At 40.6% G+C, this 20,443-nt stretch overlaps 1 protein-coding gene across 1 annotated transcript in view; it reads left to right on the top strand.

Moving 5' to 3' along the window:
- Window positions 1-20,443, top strand: part of LOC117832238 (cAMP-dependent protein kinase type I-beta regulatory subunit) — an 82,275-nt gene that overhangs the window by 21,410 nt on the left and 40,422 nt on the right. The window contains exons 4-5 of the mRNA XM_034711284.1: window positions 1,825-1,995; window positions 8,135-8,226. Of these exons, the coding sequence (XP_034567175.1) occupies window positions 1,825-1,995; window positions 8,135-8,226 (263 nt within the window). The remainder of the gene's footprint in view (window positions 1-1,824; window positions 1,996-8,134; window positions 8,227-20,443) is intronic.

Raw genomic sequence — 20,443 nt, 5'->3', positions numbered from 1 at the left:
AGATGGATCATTTTCAAAAGGCTTACAAAAACAGACAAATCACCTGGATTATGTTTTCTTCCTCCACATCATTTCAGTCTCTGTTCCAGTTTATTTTTGACTGTGTAGTGAGCACTTTAGACCCCACATATACTGCACCAGAGTGCCACCGCAACTCACCCTTCTGGAGCCTTGTCTAGTAAAGACACCCATGTTTATTTTCAGGCACATACAGGCAATACAAAAGCAAACAGATGACGTTCTTATGGTAAATAACTGCAGGTGGATGATACAGCCATCAACTTAGTCCTGACGGTGCTATTAGAAACATTCATGTAACACAATAAAGGAGTAATCACAGAAAGCACACCAGCCATTTATAGCTGATATACAAAAAAAGTGATGCTGGCTGGCTTTGTAAAAATTGCCACTGCCCTTGTCTCACAGCACTCCCACGTATTATCAGCCTACAGTGGTTTCATTGTGTACATATGTTAATGTGTTAATCAAGTGTGCGATCAATAATTCATCCTGTGCTGTGTGCTCAGCAGTTGAAGAGAGAGCCAGCCAGAGGCATCCTGTCTCCCATTTGATCTCTTTCTTCCTTGTTGTTCATCAACCGAGAGGAGGGGAGTACTCGGCTGAGCTCTCTGCTCTCTGCATATTCAGGCCTGCAGTTATTAATATTTGATAGCTTTGACTTCATACCATAGCAGCCAGATGTCCAAACAGTGTGCACTCAGGACTTAAATGTTTCCACTGTTGTTTCTCTGACATTTTAACAGTTCTGTTATGTCATCTGACCTGGTTTAAAGTCCACATGATGTTTGATGTCAGAGATTTTTCATCCCATCGTCATGGGATCATTTCCAGGGTGAAAAATGAACAGGTGATCTTGCCTGAAGCTAAGGAAGAAGATGCATCTGTTTTTTGGAGTCCTTTTGGGATGCCAACTGAGACGCTTTTTTTCTTTGATAAACCATCTGCATGTTGCTTTTTGTGTTGATTTTAGAATTATTTTACTAGTTTTGAAGTGTATGCTTTTAGTTTATAAACCAGGAAGGCCTCTCAGGCTACTCTCTTTTAGCTGTTCCCAATAGGAGAACAAAAACATTTAGTGATGCTGCTTTCAGCCACTATGCTCCTCGACAATGGAACAGCCTGCCGGAGGATCTGAGAGGAGCTGGAGATATTGAGACTTTTAAGCATAGACTAAAAAACGTATTTATTCAGTTTGGCTTTTATGCGGGGTTTAACAATTTTATTCAATTACTTTTTACTAGTATATGGATTTTAATGTTGTTTTATTATTTATTATTTTTTAAATAAATCATCAAATCATAACTGTATTTTATTTGTATTTATTTATTCATCTATTTTTCAAATTTATCTCAGTTTTATTGATATTTTTAGCCTTAATTTTATTTAAAAAAATTATGCTTACCCTTTTTAATTCGTTTATTTTAACTATCTCTATTCTTGATATTGATTGTATGCTTTAACTTATCTTAGTTACACATATTTTATTGTTGTTGGTGTGCATCAGTCTCTATTTTAGTCCCTATTTTAAAATCCATTTTTATTTTTGAATATGTCTTGCCATTATTTTATTTCTGCTTTTTCTTGTTTATGCTCGCTGTAAAGCACTTTGGGTTGCATTTGACTTGTATGAAAAATTCTCTATAAATAAAGCTTGATTGATTGATTGATTGATTGATTGATTGATTGATTGATTGATTGATTGATTGATTGATTGATTGATTGATTGATTGATTGATTGATCTGCTTCCTCATATCTGAAGCACTAGAAATGTAACAATTTTCTATCTTTCTTTGTCTGAACAGGAAGAATGCAAGCAGATCATGGCCCGCCAGAAGTCTAACAGCCAGTCCGACTCACATGATGATGAGGTTTCTCCCCCACCACCCAACCCTGTTGTCAAGGCCAGGCGCCGCAGGGGAGGGGTCAGTGCCGAGGTCTACACTGAAGAGGATGCTGTCAGTTACGTACGCAAGGTCAGCATCAGAAGTAACATCTTGTACATACCTGCACAGAAATACATGCAAGTATTCCATACATACACAATAACACTGATTGATTCAGGGGCCTGTGTTCGTGCAATTACAACATTAAATAAACAGAAATATCCTAAATGCATTTTGAATAGGTAAGTGAACTAAAGGGGGCTCATCCACAGTAGGATACATTTAGAGACAGACTTGTGTAATCAAAGAGTAAAACAGACTTTTTGGTTGTTGTTGTTGCTGTTTAATCATTGGACACAGTTCTGTCGCTCTGGTAACACCATGTTCAGTAAGAACATGAATGTAAACACTTAACAAGAAGCTGGCAGTGGGGAGGGAGATCAGCAGTGTTATTTACAACAATAAGGAATAAGCACACTCAAATTAGTTTATTTACAACAAATGAGCAGTGTGTGAGTCAGCTGCTGCGCTGATGTTTAGCACATCATTACATGTTTAGTCCTTCCCATCCTCCCATCCCCAGCTGTCCTACAAAAATCAAGGCGTAATATCTAAGAGTTAGTTTGCAGCACACCACACAGAGTAAGATCTTACTTCTTATGCCAAGGGCCCAGATCAAAGCTCATCTCATGATGATTTAGTTTGAGCCTTATGGAAGCAGGCTAAGAAAGGTTAGAGGTTTGAGACAGGACCTTACATCCTGACGCCACTGGTCAAGCGTGGGCAGGGCAGCACCCTTCCATTTTAGCAGGATTGCACGTCTGGATTGCAGCGTTCTGTAGAAGTCAGGTGAGGGTTATCTCCACCAGCAATACCAAACAGGGCAAGGGTAGGGCTAAGATTTACATCTTTCTTTAATATTGTAGATCCTGACACCTCTTTTAACAAAAGCGGTTGGATTTATTTGGTTTTGACTGGATCCTGCATTCAGGGGATCCTTTATTTGATCTAAATCGATGTTTAAAGCATGTTGTACATGCTAAATTATTTTGAAAAAATGATATAATACAGTTTTCCTAATCATGTTGCTGCCTGCAGTATTTTCCTATTGTTGTTCTTTTATATACATGTGGCCAACCCTATAATATTCTTATCACAATCTAAAAAAGAAAACCTCATCACATGTATTCATGACCAAGGAACAGCTTTTGCTACAAGCCTACCTGCAAAATAGTTTTTGTTGTTGTTGTTTTTTCATGTCCCTGCTGTTTGAGAAATTGCAGAGAGCTGCGCATACACTAACTGATGCTGTTGGATTATTCAAAGTTTCAATATATTTTGATGCAGTCATATGAAGCTCAAGCTAGCTATCTCAAATTACTTTGTGTCAATCAAGTGGTGAAAAAATGCTTTAGGGTATATTTTGGATTCAGAAGGGACAGGCTTCAAACGCAGGTATTGTGCAAAACCTGAAGAACAGCAGATAGCCGTAAGAACTCTAAGATAAAGCTAAAATGCAATCCTTAATTTAGTTATTTTATAACACTTCATATTGTTACAGCAGACATTGCAAACAATATTTTCCCATATTTCATAGTTTTTTGTTGGTTGTGCAAAATACTTCTTGAGACAAGGAATGAGAGAAAACAAAGATATTTTTTTATTTAGGCTGATAATCTAGGGAAGAAAAACTAAACAGTGTAAAAGTCACAGGTTGTTTAAACTGTCTGTTATTCATAAAAAAAAAATGCCTCGTCATATTCAGCTACCTGTTTGCTTTAGTTTACTTAACCCTCCTCTTACCCTCAAATGTACTAACATCCTTTATCCTTGGGGTCAATTTGACCCCAGTAATTTAAACCTCCAGAAACTGATTGTTACCCAGGTTTATGTGTCAGGTACTTTATGTTTCTTTGTTGACTACCTAAATAGCCCTTTAAATAAAACGTATTTTAAGCATAAACACAGTTTAAAGCATTCAGAAGGACTTACAGGATGTTCTGTAAAACAGAACATCAAACTGCTGTGAGTTTGTCATGCTCTCGTCGCCCTGCCTTGTTTCTATGTTAACAAAACGCATGACACGGGACACATCATGGAATGTCTTTAGAGACATGGTGCCTGGAAATATTATATATCAATCTAAAGGTAGAGGGAGGCTGTTTTAGGTTATAAAAATGTATCTTGTAGTGACCTCAATATCATCCAAAATAACCAAAACAAATGTGTGTAAAATGTGAAATTTCCTATGTTTTATACAGCTAAAACAGCCTGGGGTCAAATTGACCCCAAGGAACATTGATGCATAGTTTTTTTTCACAGGAAAATGGAACATATCAACATTTTAAATTTATGTTTTCCCAGTTGTCCCCATTAAATTAGAAAAAATCATGAAATACGAAGCCAAAAAAATGATGTTTATGATCATTATGGGGTCCAATTAACCCCAAGGGTAATAGGAGGGTTAATTTTACAATTTAGTTATTTAGTCAACAAAGCATTTCCTTTTCTTTAAAGGCTGAACTGGGATGTGAACAAGGTACTGTCTCGTTATAAGGCAACAGTGGCAGCCACTTTTTAATGTCATCACTTTGTATAATGACATCCTAAATAACCTATATATTAAAGTCGACTTTATTATGAGGTATATGCTTTGATTCATACTCCTAATTCCAATTGAGTTAATATTTAAGATGGATACTTTACATTAGTTGAGATGACTGTAACATTTAATATTGAATTATCACAACACTTATACTAACTTAAATTTAAACTGATGATAAATTCTAAATGACCTTGACTAATTGTTTTTACAGCGAGAAGTTTTCTTTTGTGCAGGGGTTTCATGTTTTTTTCATCTTCACCAGCAGCTGTTTAAGTTATCTGTCATCTTGAAACCTGCCATGTGTCCATTTTAATTTCATGGCAAGATAGGAAAGGGTGCTCTTTGCCAGGAGCTATAACTCACCTTTCTATTCCCAGATTACAGCAGAAGCACACACACATTCATATACTGTACGAGAACACAAACACACACACACACACCCAAGTGGTTACAGTATTATGACCATGCTTGTTAAATTAAAATTAACCTGACATGCTATTAATTGACGGGTAATGACATAACTACACAAACCCCCCTGTCACCACGCTGTAATCCCATGGTCACTGGAGCATGCAGAGCGTGAGTGTGTCAGGTATGTGCACACACCCACGGGCGCTTGTGTTTATGGCTCAGAGGTCTCTACCAGATACTGCAGTCATGTGTCATGGCAACAAGCCTGCCCTCATTCCCAGCCCCATTTTCTTGACTGTCCCTCAGTATCAAGACTGACTCCACACACACGCACGCACGCACGCACGCACGCACGCACGCACGCACGCACGCACGCACGCACGCACGCACGCACGCAGGCACGCACGCACGCAGGCACGCACATATAAACTCAATCTGCCACGTCAGACACTTGTGAAAAATAAATGAATTCACGTAACCACACACACACCATCAGAGAGAAGTGGATTAATATTGTATTAGAGCATGAAAGAACTCTATTGCTTCAATATGAGAGAGGACTTCTCCAGGCCATTGATGAATACTAAGGAACAAACACACACATTTACACACACAGTCAAAGGCATGTTTACTGACATCGCCCCACATCATCAGTTTCATTACGACACCACTGTCACAATGTTTAACAGAACTCAATCAATTAGCTTACCCTACTCATCTGATTAAAGGGAGCTTTGCTGTAATGTGCTGAGTCTCAACAAATCATCAGGCCCGTCCATCATGCCTGCAGATCACATTAGCAGAATGACCTGAAGGGCTGGCCTCAGACTGTCAGTGTCAGCTAGTAAGGTTGTTCTTTTGATAAGGTTGGATAAATATTAGGGATGCATGATATATGAAATATAGTCAGTATTTTATGCCCACCTGAGGGTAAGAAGGGCTAAGATGTAGTTAGCAAAAATGGGGAAAACATGTTATATTTACCAACTGAGGCCACTATTGTGCTGGCAAAGACACAGAACAGCTCTAACTCCTCAAATGTGAATTCATTTTTTACAAGCTGTAAACAAAACAACAATAATAAAGGTGTGCCATGCAGCCCAAGCCTTCATAGCATTGGCCCTTCACTGTCACTGTCTCTGATCTTGCACCCTGTCCTTTGCAATCTTTCACTGCCTTAGCATTGCTTTAAAGACTACACAGATCACTGTTGCCGTATGTGAACTGGAGCACTCCAGTGCATGCAATAATGGCTCATGTAGAGTCTTCATACAGCCCCTGGGCCGTCAAATTCTGCATACTCATTGGACTAACATTAGAAGTCCATATGTCCTGGGTCAAACTAATGTCAATTACATGTGTCAAGTAAACTGACAAAACTCCGCTTAATAAGATTTTGTTTTACTGACAGAAAACACGTTTTTGAAAAAATTCATTTGACATGTATTTTGATTTTATAACTTTGTTTTTTTAAATACTTTATTTATAGCTTTTTCAGAAGACAGAACATTCAGAAGGTTAACAAAGAAGAACAATCCCAACAATCCCCCCATCCTATTCTACAAATAAAAAAAAATCCAAGATGAAACAAACAAAACAAAAAAGCAGAAAACGAACAATCAAACAAACAAACAAACAAACAAACAAACAAACAAACAAAAACAAGAAACGCACACATCATCTGTTTAGCACTCTAAATTACATATTGCTATGGTCATTCTTTTGTGCAATTATATTGTGTGATTAAAGGCAAAGGCATTGAGGTGTCATTTGGGTCTTCTAAGAGCCGTGATGTAGTCAAGGAAGGGCTGACATATTTGTTAGAATCTGGTTGTTTTGCCCAACAGCTCATATCTGATTCTCTCCATATATAAGGTACTGGAGAATTCTGTAAGCCAGACCTCAAAGTTTTTTATAGTTAAGATTTTATAATTTGAGTCATATCCCATCTGCCGGGCTTTATGACCTGTTCTGCAGCCAGTCAGTAGAGAGAGAGCTCCAAATTTTTAGGCTTCACTTTTTGGAAGCTGTCATGCCATTCTTCCTTTTATACAGTCTATACTTGTTGCTGACAATGAAGTTTACTCAAGCACTTTTGTTTTTGCTTCCTCTCATTCAACACACTTCAACAGTCCATAAGGCCTAAGCCTCTCCGATATGGTCAGAAGAGATCACTGAAACATTACTTTGAGATGTTGCAGAAAAAAATCTGAATTATCAATTTGAGTTATTCAAAAGCTATTAACAAGCTGACATTTAATGAGCTCCTGTGTGGCAGCGCTGGAGCCTGGTCTTGTGGAGGATGATTAGGGGTTTGACCCAAAGTCTGAATCTGAAAATTACTTCTTTTGCTAAGCCTCTCTGGGTGACTGCCTCCTACTCCAACTCACTTTCCCAGCCTCTTCTCCTTTGTGTCCACTGAGTAGCCAGGCCTGTGTTCTGCAGATAGATGAAAAATTTGGTACTTTTTATGTCCTGTGTGATGTGGTTTAGTGTGTATTTGTGTGCATGATGTGAACAGTGCTGCGTGGTCGTCTTCATGTGGAGACATCTGTTGCTTTAACGTAATTACAGCTTACCCCCTCCTCTCCCCCAGCACCAGAGACAACACACACACACACACACACACACACACACACACACACACACACACACACACACACACACACACATACTTACACACTCCTCATCCTCTTCAAGTTTTTCTATAAAGATTTTTTTTATTTGCTTCACTCCTACTCCTTCCCTCTTTTTCTTACTTTTTGCCTTTCTCAGCCTCTGTGAGGCTGAAGTCCTCTTCTGGGATGCCTCTTTCTAAATACAGATTTTTTTTACTTTGTTGTGGCTACAGACTTTGCAATCCCCTTTCCATGTACACACACACACTCAAACTCTTAGACACACACTCTAGCAGACAACCCACAGAGTCTGGGACATGAAAATGCATGTTTTATGAATGAGTTCAGGCCTCTCTTGAAATTTTAAGGGCTGTGTGACATTTTGAGTGTAATCCCTGAACAGATGGGCTTTCCCAAAAATACACAGACACACGTGCGGGATACTTCTTTCAGAGTTTGCCAATACGCTGCTCTTTAATTACTCAATATGGTCTTCTTTGAAGTAAAAGCTATTATGTGTTTTTGCTGCTTTAATTCATGTGTCCACCTGCAGGCTGTCTACTTTACAGTCTACATTACTGCTTTGTCTTAACAGGTGATCCCAAAGGACTACAAGACCATGACGGCCTTGGCAAAAGCCATCTCGAAGAATGTGCTGTTCGCCCATCTGGATGACAATGAGAGAAGGTACCAGATGTCTAAGACTACACTGAATTCTGTTTTGCACAGTTTACACAACATGAAGTGAGATAGCAGCAGTCCAAATGTGAAATGAGAGTGAATGTATGTCAGCAGATAAAATCATAAACAGGACATTGTTCCTTTTGAGTGTGTTGCCCTTGTGGCCACTGTGTGCCAGTGTTGCCTGCTTTCAGGAGCATATCTGAGAGATGGAGACGCCAACAGAGCGTGTACAAGGTGTAGCAAAAAAGGTGCATAAGGGGGCGACTATGTGTCTCTGTGTATTTTGTTACACGGTTGGTTGCTGTGGTAACCTATGTGTGTCTTGCATTTTCAGACATTGTCTCTGAGGCTTAGATACATTGCTGAGAAATCAACAATTCTCCATAGCAGTTTCAGCAGCAAGTGATGCTGATTTCCCTCTATCCATCCCTTTTTCATAGCATCTGCTCTTATTCGTTGTTCTTTCTCATCCTTCCTCTTTTAACCGTCCTCTCTCCAGCCTTCCATCTGTCCCAGATCTCCAAGTGATGGCGCAGCCTGGCTGTGACAGGGAAGGGGGGTGTTGTGGGAAAGCCTCTCAGGTGGCTGGCGGTCCGGACTGCCAGCCGGAATAATGTTTCATTGGCGGGGAGAATCCATTAAGTCCCCATGGAGAGGAAAACACCGGAGCTTTCCTGTTGGCTAAAGCCTCCACAGGCCAAACCCAAAACATGCTCTTTCCAGTCTTTCGTCAGCTGACAATTTACCGTGCTCCCTTGGCACAAGCATGCAGGCCTCTGATTGCACGTCAGTGCCTCTGAAGCAGCCCAGAGTGCAGTGCAACATGTGATAGATCCAGACAGTCTGAGAAACCATGTACTTGGGTGGCTAATGTGGCAGATTAGAGTTACTGCACAGAAATGTATGGCAGTAGACCATAAACCATCAGGTTTTAATGTACTCAAGGCCTCTTGGCAAGCTAAGCTATGTACTGGCGACATGGCCGACCCTTGAAACCATGCATGATGTAGAATTTATTCGACTGGCTGTCATGTTTACTGTTTCGCTAAACATAGCTAGAATCAGCCATTGAAGAAATCTGCTGCACACAGGAATTAGTTGTTGTGGGATTTGTGGGTGAACATGCAGCCTGAGGCTCTGAAGGCTCTCAGCTGGTGAATTCTCTGTCTGATTTGCTAAATTGCACAGGAAACATGGCAGTTAGTTGGCTTTACCGTCTTCTAACTATTCCACTCCTTCTGTCACTCTTACAGACTCCCTCCCTCTCATCTGTTCTTCCTCTCTCTGCACTTCCAGCTGATGATGCTGGACGGCTAGCTATATAACTGGATGGTGGCTTGGTAGCTTTTGCGGTTTTGTTGCGGTTGTTGCGCCTGCAGCCCGTACTGACAGACGTGTACTAATCTAAGGCCAATGTGTGGTCAATGAGAGTTAGTGAAAAATTGCACACAGCAGCCTAGAATCCTGAGCATATGGCTCAGTAGCTCTGGTGTGTACTATATGTTCACTTTGGTAATGTTAGGCACAAAACTTTGCCTGAGAAGCACCATATGTGATTTTTGGTCTTTCTAGAGGTTGCACAATATCTATGATCGACTATAGTAGAATATACCCCTGTTACTAAAGACAGTTAAACAGCAAATGAAGCTTTAAGCCAGTTATTTTTCTTGTTGATTCCTTCTGTCATTGGCAGAAGAACATTGGCTTCTTTACAGGAGCTAGAACTGTCATGGGCTGACGCACATAAGCAGATGGAGTCTCTCTCTCTCTCACTCCTTCCCTGTTTCTTACTCCTCTCTTGTTCTGCAAACAGCTGTCCATGAAGGTTATCAGGAGTACTTGTAAATATGGTGCCATTGGGCGGGAGAAAAGTGACAGTTACAAGTTTTACTTTAGACTAGCTTCACTTGACTCTTGAGTGACATTGGAAATAAGTTTCTCCTGTTTTGTGAAATAAACAGCTCAACTCATTCACAAGATATCTTTTCTGTTTTGTTTTGAGGACTGCGTGTGTGAGACAGATTGAAAAAAACGGAGAGCTGTTCGCTGTGTGTGTCAAGGAAACATCTTGTGTGATTAGTCACTCAGCGGTTATGTAAGCCGAACACAACACGATTTGTTCTCCCATTAGCACTATATTATGCTATCATCCCCTTCAGTAATGAGCAGGATCCAAAACAATGAAGCCCTCTCTGTTTTTCTCCTCTCTCCAGTGCTCCTTTAGCTCTCATCACTTTTTTTCTTTGTTGCCCTCTTTTCTCCTTGCTTTTTTATCTTCCGTCTTTAGTTCAAAATCTATCTAGTCTTCCTTCTTACTTCTTCATCTTCTTCATCTGTCTTAATTGGAATCCACTGTCCTGTCCCTGTAAGCAGTACATTTGTATTTATTTGCAAGTTGTCTTTTCTCCTGCTGCCTACTTTCAAGTGATTTTCTCCTTCATGCAATCACTTTTCTTGCATGTATTTTATTTGAGCAGGTTGCCTTAACCGTACAATTTTATCTCCAATGAATACCAATTACACAGTGTAGTTCTCTTTAGCAATCTTTCTTTAGATCTTGCAGTCTAAAAACTTAGAGGAAACCGATCAACTAATGTAAACAATCAAAAAATATATATTTTTAAAGCTCCCTGCCAGCCTTTGACTTAGTTATAGCAGGTGCGAGATAACATGGAATCTGCATGCACACAGCTGAAACTGCAGGATTAGGATGGGTTCAAAGGATTTCCTGGTAAGTTCAGTTTTTCGCTGTAGTGACGTGCCAGAACTAACATCATTTATACAATTATAACACATGGCTGTGTTAAATGCTTGATTTTAATTTGTTAACAGTCTCAGCAGCTCAACTGTAGAAATACATATAATCACAGACTCTAGTGGAATAACTGTGATCTAAACTTTAAACAGTATAAACAAAAGTTATCTAATTTTGAAATGGCTACAGAGTTAACTGTTAATGAATGCAACTCAGGCAGAGACTACAGCTGAATATTTTTACCTGAAAAATATACATTTTTAAATTCATACAATTATTGCCTAATCAGTATTTGGTAATAGATTATTGACTATTTCAGTAAGTAGTAATGTATTAAGTGGGGGTTCGACAAGACTCCTCTGCCTGCGTCAGGGTCCCACTTGCAACGTCAGGTTCCAATCTGTTTCAACCAAGTGGCAACCTCAGATCTCAAAATATGAAGCCCATGTGGAAGTGTTATAAACTGCAATTCATCGAGCATCTGTTTGAGGCTGGCAGCAGAAACACAGGAATCCAAATATACACCCATTCAAAAAGACGATCTTTGCAGCATAAATAAACATGTTTACAGCCTGGTTAAAAAAAAAACTGTTTGGGTCTACGTAGCTTATTTCTCTTTCGGCACACACTGTACATGGGGTGAATTTTTTTCTAACGCAACAGTTCAGAAGATATTAAGATGATGGGTTTTGCCCATTTAAGGGCATGACTGACTTAACTGACAGGCAGGAACACTGTTTCTGTTGGCTTGGAGGCTCATAGCCCGCCTCTTTACCTCACAAACCTCACGCCAACGATTGGCTTCAAAACAGCGCTCGGGAACAGATGGTTGACGTCACGGATACTACGTCCATTATTTATACAGTCTATGGTTTCAACAACCCTCTCACTATACATCATCCTTAATCAACCACTTTTTCCATGTCTTAAGAATGGATTCCAACTATTTTAATGTTTAACTCGCTTACCAAATGTGTAAAATATAAATGTAGAAAGAGTGACTAAGAGATGTCAGAGTGTGTTTTAAAATCTGGGCGTGAACTGAGCAGGAGAAAATAATCCAGCAGGGGATGGTTTAGACAAAAAATATATTTTTGGTTGTTTATATTAGTTGATCGGTTTCCTCTAAGTTTTTAGACTGCAAGATCTAAAGAAAGATTGCTCAAGAGAACTACACTGTGTAATTGGTATTCATTGGAGATAAAATTGTACGGTTAAGGCAACCTGCTCACATAAAGTTCATGCAAGAAAAGTGATTGCATGAAGGAGAAAATCACTTGAAAGTAGGCAGCAGGAGAAAAGACAACTTGCAAATAAATAAAAATGTACTGCTTACATGGACAGGACAGTGGATTCCGAGTAAGACAAGCAGTGCCCAACAGAGCCAACAAGTGCTCTGCTTCGATCGTATCCTGTTTTGTAGAAGTTTGCTTATTCAGCTTCCATTGTCAGGAATGTAAAGATGTGCAGATATACAGTATGTGTGTGTTCTGGAGAGAGATACAAATGGAGAATGTGAAGGAGAGATCAGTTAAAAGAGTAAGAGAAGGGGAATTTATTTTCTATAAAACAACGCACTCAGATTACCACTTCTTTACATTGTCAGAGGACTGTTCCACCAAACGCTCAGAGAAGAAAGGAAAGCTCATTTTCTCTGACTGTTCAAACTTTTCTTTGCTCTAATTCATCTCTTTAACTGTCAGCGTTCTGTGAGCTGATCAGATAATCCCGCACAAACCATTTTTCTTAATATAGATAAGCCCTATATAGGAATCCTCCCTACTAGCCCTATAACGAGTGGTTTCTATTGGAGACTGAAAGGCAAGAGTTGTGCAGAAGTTGGGAGAACAAATCTGAGACCTAGACCTGTTGTACTGGTGCAATGGTGAACAAAACACACACATGCACTGGTATAACCATCCCTACAAAGGATGGCAGGGATTACAGTACCCTGAGAAATACACACGCACACACGCATGCACGCACGCACGCACGCACGCATGCACGCATGCACGCACGCACGCACGCACGCACGCACGCACGCACGCACACACACGCACGCACGCACGCACACACACGCACGCACGCACACACACGCGCAGAGGGATGTTCTGAAGTATGCATGTCAGCCTGTGTTCCCAGTGCGGCTGCTCCAGCTGGGAGCGTGGAGTCTTTGATTAACACACCATTCCATATGTCAAACTTTATGGCCCCTGAGTTTCTGAGCTCCACCAGCCGCATGTGTGTGCGTCTGGGTGTGTATGTGTAGTCCATCTTTCTTCAGCTGCGTGGACGGGAAACCTCAACAGATTTTGCCTTCCAGATTTCATCTAAGCTCTGTTTTTGTTGAGCAGTTTGTTGGCTGCAGAGATCAAAGCAGTCTTTCATGCTCTTACAGCATTATAAAAATACGTTCTTAAGATTGATCTGTAAAGAGTGTGGTTGAAAGTAATATATGCCACAAGTGAGTAGTATTTTGTTCTATTTAACTTTCTTTTATCTTGGCTTCTCTCTAACCTAACGTCTTCACCTCTGTCCCTAGCAGACCACTGGAGGGATCCATCTATGTTATGCTCATTAGCTGCTATTAGAACCTCATTATGATATGCCCATGCAAACAGACACACGAGGACAAAAGATAAGCCAGGAAATGGTGTTGGATATTACTTTATTTATGCTGGACCTGCTTTGCTAACACCACCACACTCAGCTGAACACCACCTGTCTCAATACTGTAACCACACAGTGTTTGTTGTATAAACTGAAATTGTTATCTCATCCTGAGAGCACTTTGATAGCAGAGAACAGAGAGACTCACACTGGATATCTAGCTGGAGCAAATTTGTCAACTTCATAGCCTTGTGTTCAGATAGGCCTGCCTTCCTCCACTGTTTCTCCTTGTTAAATTCCCATTGAGAACCAATCTTGTAATACAGTCAACAGAAGCATTATCGCCTGTTTAAACAAACTTTATTTCAGTTCTTACTTTGAGAGTGTTCTTATTGACTTTCTCCTGAAGAGATAAGAAAAGAAACTTCTGAAAGCAGCACAGCCAGTGTTTATGTTCGCCTGTTTTTGTTAACATTTCTTCACACCTGTAACCTGACAATCCATATTTCATTAACCCCCCCTGTCAAATTGACCCATTTTAAAGTAAAAAAAATAATAATAAAATGTTAAAAGTATTTTTTCGCTATGAAACTTCTTCTGCTTGGCTTAATTAGCTTGGTCAAAATATAAAATGAATATTGTTCATTTCACACATTTGCAACCCCCCCTGCTTGTTTATGTTACAAGGATGCTGTTCCTGGGTCAAATTGAACCAGTAGTCAGAGCGGAGGCCAAAAGGGGTCAGAAGTGTCAAATATTAAATGTTCCTTTGCAACTGTGTGATAAATTTCACCCCAATCACTTTCCAATGTACATAAAGAAGTTTTATTATGAATTTTCATAAAAAAACGAGTGAATTATCCTCATTGAACTATTATCTGTGAGAATTAAACAACACCAATGCACTAAATATTGATTTAAGTGGTTAGTAATGAAGTTAATAATGAGATTTAAAAATATGTTTTGGGGGATTTTTTGGGGTTCTGACACTTTTAAATCATTAAATATGCCCTGGGTCAAGTTTACCCTAGAACATTATTGCTGTCCCTAAGAAACAAACATAACAGGAGGGTCAATGAACCAGTGCAAAGATGGAGAGATGGAGCAGGAAGAGACAGGCACAGGAGGTCACATATAAAGGTAGATTTATTACAGAAGAAGGGGCCTCTGGGAAATCTGTCTGAGGTGCATTTATTTCTCCCTTGACACAAACAAAACACTCACAAATAGACACATACATACGCTCATCAAGTTCTCTTGTCCTGCATTAGTCTAATGCCTTCCTACCACAAAACAGTCTCCTGGGGACAGTACAGACACGAGAAGCCCTGCTCTCTGTGTTACCACATAAATAGTCTGGCATGCCTGAGGAAACCCTGTTTATCCCATTCCTTTGGATGTCCTGGCAGAGTCTGTAGTATTATAAATGACATTGCCATCTGGTAATAGGAGTTGTTAAACCTGCTGAGGTCAGGACCTAGCTGTAAATCAAGCAAACACAATAATTTGAAATGTAGAGAGTCCCAATTTTTTTTATACAATTCTCTAATAAGTATAATCAGCACACCAGTCACATTTTGTAGTTTCAATGTAAAAGCAAAGAATACAATCAGTGCAGGGGTGTGGAGATGTGGTTACCTCATCCTGCCTGCTTTAATCCTCTAATTAACAAGCTGAGTAATGAGTTGATGAAGTGACCGATTAGTTGACCTCTGACCCCTAAACCCTGACCCCTGCACCTTCTCCACTAGCCCCTGTCGATGGACAGGGAACATCTTTAGTGTACTAGCACTGTGTGTGTGTGTGTGTGTGTGTGTGTGTGTGTGTGTGTGTGTGTGTGTGTGTGTGTGTGTGTGTGTGTGTGTGTGTGTGTGTGTGTGTGTGTGTGTGTGTGTTGCCTTGAAGAGGTGCAAAGAGCAACAACAAATAAATCAGTTAGTGACAGAAAAGTCACACAAACAAACAATAAAGAAGGGAAAGACACCTAAGCTGCGTGCGAGAGATCTATCATGTCTCGCGTTCCAGTGGAAGTTTATTTTCGCCTCTGTGTGAACGGACAAAGAGAAGGATGCAATGTGAGATAGTGTACTGATAATCGTTTAATGATCTGATAGCTCATTTATTTGAATCAGGCTCTAAAATGACACAGCTGTGGAACTTGAGCCTTATATGCCTTCACTCTTGCTTCTTAAAAAATGCATTACAGCCACACACAAACTCCATCTCCATCAACATCCACATGTACACACAGTGACCCTTTGAGTGTGTTGTTACCACACAGCAGCCCCTAGGGGGTGTTTTTGTCACACACAGATAATACAGATATTAACTATGTAACGAGTGATGCCTCAGAGAGTCAGATGAGCTAATTCATGTAATGTTCACAGATACCCACACACTTAAATAAGTTTAAATATCTAAGATAATAGTTTTTCAGAGGAAATACATGTGAGGATACTTGTTTAATGTACCCCCCACTCTCTTTTAGGCAGTAAATAGTGCAGAGGAAACAGGATGCAGTGGCACTGAATGGTAGTGGATGCTTGTTTGTCTTTCTCCTCTCACTGAACTAAATCTCTTTTTCTTGTAATTTTGGAATGACTACTCAGGAAGCATCCTGTCGTCTGCGTCCTGTGTGTGTATTTGGCTTTACGGTTATTTGTGCACCTTATTCCAGCCCTTAAGAGGACCTGTTGCTCTGTGTGTTCAGGTGGAAGAGTGGAGGAGATGTTTGGCTGTGATTTGTATTTTATGGTTGGCCATGCAACAGCAACAGTCTGCAATACAAACAAACAATCCGATTTTGTGTTGTTTAGTCTTTTTGTTTGTGTTGGTGTTTCCTGTCTTACTGATTCCCTCATCAGCTGCCTGTCCACATCCCTGCTCTTTCTGAGAGCCTGGTGGTCCTCTTTCTCTCTCTCTTTTCATAGTTAACCACTCTCTCTTAGTTTTTTCTTCCTGTCTTTCTCTCCTTCGCAGTCATATACAGGCTCATTCAAGTCAACATCCATGCTCACATCCAGTCCCTCCCCCACATTCATGTGTAGTCTTCTTTCTCTGTCTCCTGCATGGCTTTGTGCTGCTGCCACAATGCCAGGGGCCAGGCGATGAGGTCACTCTCCACAGGAGAGCTGCAGGCCTGACTGAATCTCGACCATCCCCACCACCATCCAGTCCACAGAGGACTAACAGGCCAGCAGTAGCAGACTCACCTCCCCCAGCACACTCGGGCAACTTCACCTCTGTATCTGTGCAAACCACAGGGCATGCACACAAACACATTATTTTGGGAAGTTCATATCAGCCTGGCTGCTGATGAAAACACATCAGCGCATGCACACATGTATGCACCCTCACAACTGCAGAGATAACTGGAAACTTTTGTCCTCTCTCATACCCTCTGTTGTGTTTCAACCTCTCCCCTGCTGCCTCTTCCGCCCCCTGCCATCTTTCTCCATCCTTCACTCCATCCAGTTCTTTAGAAAGTAGTGAGTCATGTCATAGTGTTAGGGTCTGGAGTTCTCTTAGAACATTTAATTCCCTCCAAAATGTACCCCAGAGTCCATGCAGGAAAAAAACACAGCTAGCCATGACTCATCCCTGCCTTTTCAGCTGTTTATACCATCAATGTGAGTATTTGTATGTGAGAGCACATGTGTAAACATGTTTTCCTGCTCATGCAAGGGTGCACAGGTACCTGTGCAATTACTGATGCATGGTTGTGTAAAAAGGTAGATGGCTTTCTGTGCACATGCATGCATGGCAGTGCACTTCCCTACGTGTATTGCCACAAATAGGGAAACGAGCAAACCTGGCCTCCCTCTTAGATCCAAACAGTAGTTGGACATGATACATGCAGTGGGGAAAGTAGTGAATCACCTGCATTTTTCCTCACAAAGTAGCCCTCAGAAACCCTTCAACTGCTGATAGAGGAAAACTTGAGAGATGCAAGTGAAGTAGAGTGAGAGTAAGTAAGTTCATTAGAAATCTTTGTGAACAGGATAATGCTGAGACATGTGTTCCTGTATATTAGTCAGGAGTGACTCAGGGTGCTGGTGATCATGGACAATGTCACGTTTGCTTTCATGTGAATGAATATGTAGGCTAAATGTGCAAATGGGCATGATAATGACTTCCTAGCCAGGGTTTGCCCCTGCTGTGAGGACATGATGTTCCGGCAACCCTTCAGTGCTTTTGTAGCTCAGCCAGGCCAACACAGTACAACCCACACACTGACCACTAGCACATTAGCAGAGGACAGAGCAGCCCGGCACCCTACAGAATAGCCCTGCTTGGCCCATGGCCTCCCATTGTATACATCCCGTCTGCTTTGTCTATACTTCTGTGATAGGTTCCAGTGCACGGGCACAGACAACAGTCCAGTTATAGTGTGTTAATTCTCCCATGACCTCCTTGTTGGTTCGTTGTGTCACTCTGGTTGAGTTTCATTTAGATAAGAGGTGATCAGTCCGTTTCTTCCATGCCTGATAAGCTTGAATCTGTGTTTTATAGAATTAAGGCCGTAATCATGAGCTTTTCAGGTGACTGTCTATGTTCAGAATCTGTAGACCAATGCTGATCTGTAGTAATATGTAGTAGATACAGTATAGGGCTCTTCCTTTAGAAGTTTAGTTCCTTGCAATTGTGTTCATAAAGAGTCTATGCATGGCAAATATTATACTGTATTTATAAGGACAGTGTACTTAGCAATCTTGAGCACAGTTTGCATCAACACCTTGCAAAACTTTTTAACGCTGCTAAAAGTGCAAAAATAACTAATAATAATGTGGATTAATTCAGTGTATCAAACTCTTGCTTCTTAAGGTCTCCCATGCATAAGGAAACACCAACTTGTTTTGGTGAGCCTCTCAAAGCTATGCACTAAGCTTATTGTAAAATTGCATTGACATTCAGGATGTGTTGGAATAAACTTTAAATCTTCCTAATTTATAAGTTTTGAGATTGTGAACAAAAATATGAATATGAATATTCAGGGAATTCCATTCAAAGCTGGTGTTTTCTTTAGTGCAAATCACACTGGAGAAACTTCAATAAAGCAAGAATGACGAAGAATTTAGTTTTCTATGTCAGAAGTGAATTTGATAAATCTCTTTTATCGGGCCAAAACCTCACATCTCCAAAACTACAGCTTTTCAGGAAATAAAAAAAAAGCTGTGTATTTTAGACTGAGACTGTATATAAAATGGACATCATCTGGCTCGGCTCGAAGTGAGGCTGCTCCTCCTAGTGGCTGGCTTTAAAAAATAAATACACGTCGTACGAACGTTTCTCACGTCTGTGTGCTGTGGTGATATGTAGTTATTATTTGACTGTTTTGTGTTCAAGGCCTCTTTTTTGTGAAAAGTTCCTTTTTTTGTTAGTTATTAGATGGTAAAAAAACGGGGTTTTACATCAGGGTTTGCTTTGATTGACAGCTGTCATAGATAGAAACTCTGTAGGACCTATGGACGCTACGCTGTAGGGCGTAGCTTGTTACCGTGGAAACACAAATTCCCTACTGCGCAGACTCTTGCTGCAGAAAGTGTACAAGATATCGGTTTTCTGGAACGGGATACTTTGGCTTCAAAACCGTACAATGGGAAAAGGGGGACCAACGCTGTCCATTATATATACAGTCTATGATTTTAGATAACCAAACACTGAGCAGGATTCAGTCACAAGCTCTTTTTAGTGCTTTTCATTGGCTGATAATTTGTGATCCCCACTGACAGGCACTAAGAAACAATAATTTTTGAAAAAATAAATAAATAATGAAACATGGAGATACAAGGTTTCTGCCTGACAGCAGCAGAATCAGAATAGCGGATGAAAAATTGGGTTCTTTTTATATCTTGCAAGTTGCTGTTTGTTTTTGTTGTTGTTATGTTACAGCTGCTAACGTTAGCCCATTCCCTGGTGTCTTCCACACACACGATTCTTGAAAGGACCGCCGTGTGTAGATCGCCGTCTGTGATCAATAATTTAGATGATCTCTTCTTGTACTCTGCCCCTTGTGTCTGATAACATGTAGCGCTTGACACCGCTCTGCCGGTGTTCTGAGAGAGTGTTCCTCCGGTTAATGCACTGATTGAAGTGCGCCATCTCAGATTACTCATACCACTGTGAAAAAGTTATGTGCAGCTGGTTGCTGATGATGTCACTCTTTTAGTTTTTGATTGTTTTGCGAAGCGCTACGTCATTAACAGGTCTTTATAAAATGTTCCGCTGATGAATAATGTTGAAAGAACCGACTCATAAAAAGAAAGAGAAACTATGGTGGGTGGGGAGAGACGCGCTGCTATGTGCATCAAGAGAGGGAAGGTGCTACGTGGTTGCTCAAAGCTGTCCAGATTTTCAGATCTTTGAGTCTGATGAAGCTGTCTGTCTCCGGCAGGGAAGGCCTTACATCAGTCAGATGTCAGGTATTGAATGTCAACTATTTCTTTCCCCTTCCATGCACTCTTTGCTCCTATTACCTCACTGCCCAGGGCCCTAGTTGTTGACATTCGTTCACACAAACACACACACACACACACACACACACACACACACACACACACACACACACACACACACACACACACACACGTTTTAGCCTTAAGCACTTTTACTGTGGATACCTGGTCCCTTTGGGGTTTGTTTTCCATCAAGTCATCCACTCATCCTGCCCTCCCTCTTCCTCAGGCATTTAAAGAGTTTCCTCTCTGTCTCAGTTTCAGCGTCTATATACTGTATTTATGTGTTTGAGCATGCACGTATAATGTGCAGTGTAAACACCTCTCAGGTTTAAACACCAACAAAAGACAATTTGTGACCCGATCTGCTTCTCAAACGCTTATCTTGTTCCAAAGCTTG

This window comes from Notolabrus celidotus, chromosome 20 (genome assembly GCF_009762535.1).
Source record: "Notolabrus celidotus isolate fNotCel1 chromosome 20, fNotCel1.pri, whole genome shotgun sequence".
NCBI classification, from domain to species: Eukaryota; Metazoa; Chordata; class Actinopteri; order Labriformes; family Labridae; genus Notolabrus; species Notolabrus celidotus.
This window is presented reverse-complemented; position numbering and strand designations above follow the sequence as displayed.